The 3,943-nt window shown below is 37.2% G+C and overlaps 1 protein-coding gene across 1 annotated transcript; it reads right to left on the bottom strand.

Moving 5' to 3' along the window:
• Window positions 1–2,761: 2,761 nt before the first annotated feature.
• On the bottom strand, window positions 2,762–3,100 carry LOC140037862 (large ribosomal subunit protein eL19y-like). Its single transcript, XM_072083008.1, has one exon. It carries the CDS (start codon window positions 3,098–3,100, stop codon window positions 2,762–2,764), a length of 339 nt encoding a protein of 112 aa, XP_071939109.1.
• Window positions 3,101–3,943: the final 843 nt, after the last annotated feature.

Genomic DNA, 3,943 nt, shown 5'->3' with positions numbered 1-3,943 from the left:
AAACTAATTTCCTATCTTCTTGTCTTTCTCTTGGCTTCATTTCTTCTTCATTTTCACCATCTTGGCCGAGCTCTAAGGGAGAGGAGAAGAGAGAAAAATTCTCAAATTTTCCAACTTGATATCTTGCTTGATTTTTGAGAAAATTAAAGTGAAACTTGAATCCACTCCGATAAATCTTTGGGAAAGGTTGGAGGTGAGTTTGGTGGAACTTTTGGGAGGAAGAAAGTCTTTGTATCACAACTTATTTTGGGGGTTTTGAGGTATTATACTAGAAACCTCTCTTGTTTCTTGCTTGTTTTGCAATTTAAGCAAAACATGGTTTGATTGTGATGGATTGTATGGAAGATTTCATGGTTTGACTTATTAGCTTATAATTTTTAGTTAGGGTTTGAGATTTTCAGTTATGTTTATTGTTGTTTATATAGTATATGATGTTGATGAGCTTGGATAAGGACTTGGGATAGTGATTCAAGACATGAATGTTATTTTTAAGCATTGAATCATCAAATTTCCAACATTAATGATGAATCTGCCCTGTTTCTAATCTGTATGTTCGTCTATGTCAGAGTCCGAATCAGGTCTTGGTCAAAACATGAAAGTTGTAGAGAATGGAATTAACTATCTGCCTGTAAAATTTTACCTCAATCGGAGCACTGTAACGTGTGAAATGACTAAAATATCCCTGACTGCCAAAAGCCCTATTTCACAGGCAGCTTTCTATTTTTTCTAAGATTTCACATTTTGACCTTGAAAATGCACGAACTGGGTGGTGATGTTTTCATAAGAAATGTAGTTCTCTATTTTAGCTTCAAAATGCCATAAAATCTACCCCAATCTGATAAGCGTAGCTTCAGTTGTGACCAAAAAACCAGAAGATGTCAAGCCTGCTACTTAGTTATTCTTCTTTAATACTAGTTTCCAACTTTGATTTTTGGATTGCATTGCTAGAATTGCTTTGTATTTGGATGATATTAATCCTAGTTGAAGGGCTATTGTGTTAAGATTATTTATATGTGAATTTAGGTTGAGTTGAGGAAAATAATGAAGCCATAAATAGCTGAAAATTAGTTAAATGCAAAGGGCATGCTGCCCAAATTTTCACTCGAGGGTTAGGCGTGAGTACTCGCGAATTGAGCCTGAATTGTCTAGGGTATTCGAGTCTTCTTTCAAAGGGGTATATAAGCTGGAATTTGACCGAAACTCGTATCTTTGAAAACATGAAAGTAGTGACCAATAGAAATACGTTTTCTTCATCTTTTTAACTCAAATGATAATTCCAAAGTTTTAATCGCTTCCTTACCAAAACTAAAAGAGCGAGCATGAGTTTCCTAGGGTGTGATAAATAATATGAATATTACCTAAATGAGTTTCAGTTACTTGATTTTCGTTAACGAAACGCTTAAGTTTCGCATCTTAGTTAATTTCAAAGCTTTTAAATGATGTTTTATCGCAGATTTGGACTCCAACGAAGGAGTTACACCTGAGCGTGATTTTGACAAGCACTAAATCTTTGGTGAGTGCTTCCAAACACAGGATTGAATTTGATATTTGATTTACCAACGTGATCAGATAAGATTCGCTTGGTTTGGTCGGGCAAGTGTGTACTTTATCGCACTTGATCTAACTCAACTAAACACTTGATATCTCATTCATGCTTGTACAAGTGACTTGATTTGCATTGACCTGTACTTCTATTTGTACTTGTGCTTGACTTGTAAGTGTTGAGTGACAGTATGTACCATACTCGATACGAGTGGGAGGTACCTCTCATTCCCGTCTCCATACTTTTCTCTTAACTAAATTGATTGGTCATCGACTATAGTGATTACTTGAGAACTCAAATCCCATTGGCTAGTTAATCGAGTCGAGTCGGCAAGGGCTTGGTCGATTAGATAATGAACTATGGGTATCTATGTCGAGTGGAGTATTATCTCCTCGACTAATCGGTATACTCGAGTATTACCACCAGTGTTTAGTTGGTATTCGGGCCCAGTAAGGGGAATGAATGGTGGACGGATTGGTATTAAGCAAAGCACTACTAGATTGGTTACTTTACTTGAAAGTTGACGGAGTATCAACTAATGCTTGATCAAACTCTAGTGAAGCAATGGGAATTTGGCTTCTGAGAGACATCTGTATCCTTATACTTTGATTGTTATTCGTAGTGTTATTGTTTCTTTTAGAAAAGAATTTTACACTCGCTCATTTTGAGATTTGTTACTTGAAGTGTTATTGCTCACTTTTATGGACTTGTTATACTCGCTACTTTGCTACTTTGATACGTGAAATTTTAAATAATAGTGAATTTGCTATTTGGAACCTCACTGGGCTTTTAGCTCATTCCACGTCATTTGTTTTCCTTACAGGGGGTATGAGCGAGACGTGAGACTGGTATAGGATAGCATAGTCTAGTTTTTAAAAATTTTGCCATTGTACTTGTACTAGTCGCTCGATTAGGGTTGAATGTATTTAGAACTCCAATCTTTTCATGTATTTGGGGATGCATGGATGTTTGAAATAGAAATGAATGTATTTGTATTTTCCAAACTTGGTAACTGTTATTTCCTTTATTCTTGAGGTTTTTTTTTTTTGGTGCATAATATTAAGATACCAAAAACTCCTTCCATCTGAATCTGCGTAACAGAGTATTTTCAAGAAAGAATGGCAAAACAACAATAAGCAGCCAATAACACTAAATTGCAACACTATGAAGGACTTAACGATGATACAACGCAACAAATGCCCCCCTCTTCTCATTCAGTCACTTCTTTGATTTCTTCGATACCTGAGCTGTTTGTGCTGGAGGTGCTAATACTGCTGGCTGAACAGGTCTCTCTCCAGGCCCCTGGGCCAAACATTCCTCCCTCCTAGCAATCTTTCTTTCTCTGCTTGCCTTATTCTTTGCTCGTTTAGCCTCAAACTGATCAGACAAGGTCTTCTCTCTAGCCTTCTCAGCCTTGGACTTGTGGATGCTCTCCATTAGCACACGTTTGTTCTTGAAAACATTACCCCTGACCTTCATGTACATGTCATGATACATGTGCTTGTCAATCTTCTTTGACTCTCTGTACTTTCTAAGCAAGCGCCTAAGCACTCTCATCCTCCTCATCCAAAGAACTTTTGTAGGCAACCTTGCCTCCCTTGTAACCTTGCGCTTACCATATCCAGAGTGGCGGCCTAAGCACTCTCATTCTTGAGGTTGTACACTATTTTATTTGAAGTAAGTGAGTGAGTCCTGGCGAGAGTTGGGTAGGCAGTCTGCTAAATCCTGGGGTACACTCTAGGGGGAGGTGGGGTCGTCACATTTTTACTTACTTTTATTTATTTTACTGGTTTATTTAATTATTTATTCACCCATTTTCTCTGAATAATTTATTTCAACCATTTTAAATCCATTTGCATTGAACAATGTTTCACTTATATTTTTCAAACGTCCCGTTAGCAAATTTGATTTTTCTACAACTCGTCTAGTAAGGAATAGCGAATACACATTTTTCAAGCTAATATTCGATCCGAGAGTGCAGTAACCTTAGAGAATTAAGAATGAACATTAGTAGATCAAGAAAAGTTAATTGAGCGATTAGATGTGAGTGAGTTCAAATTAAGCTTTTACCGCACGCGCGTCAATAGTTTCCCGAAAGTCGCATCACACGACTAATTGGAGATTTAAGGAGTTAATACTAGACCAGTAAGTGTGAATAATTACAGTATTAAAGGAATTACATTGGAGTATTAGTGCATGAGTGTATCAAACCCGAGAGAAAGTGATGGTACGGAACACTAGCGCGACACTATTGAAAGTTGACTTTTTTGGCAAATTTAAGAGCTACTTTTCCTTCCGATCTTCCCTCACAAGCTTCACACTCAACCCTTATCTCTCTCTCCTCCATTTTCAGCCAACAACAAGAAAAGAAAAGGGAAGAAAGAAACCTCATCTCCTAGC

Source organism: Coffea arabica, chromosome 3c (genome assembly GCF_036785885.1).
Source record: "Coffea arabica cultivar ET-39 chromosome 3c, Coffea Arabica ET-39 HiFi, whole genome shotgun sequence".
Classification (NCBI taxonomy): Eukaryota; Viridiplantae; Streptophyta; class Magnoliopsida; order Gentianales; family Rubiaceae; genus Coffea; species Coffea arabica.
The sequence above is the reverse complement of the archived record's forward strand: the minus strand, read 5'-3'. Positions and strand labels throughout refer to the sequence as shown.

What these genes read in the sequence shown, in the direction of transcription:
- LOC140037862 (XM_072083008.1), bottom strand. Translation starts at nt 3,100, where the DNA reads ATGAGAGTGCTTAGGCGCTTGCTTAGAAAGTACAGAGAGTCAAAGAAG.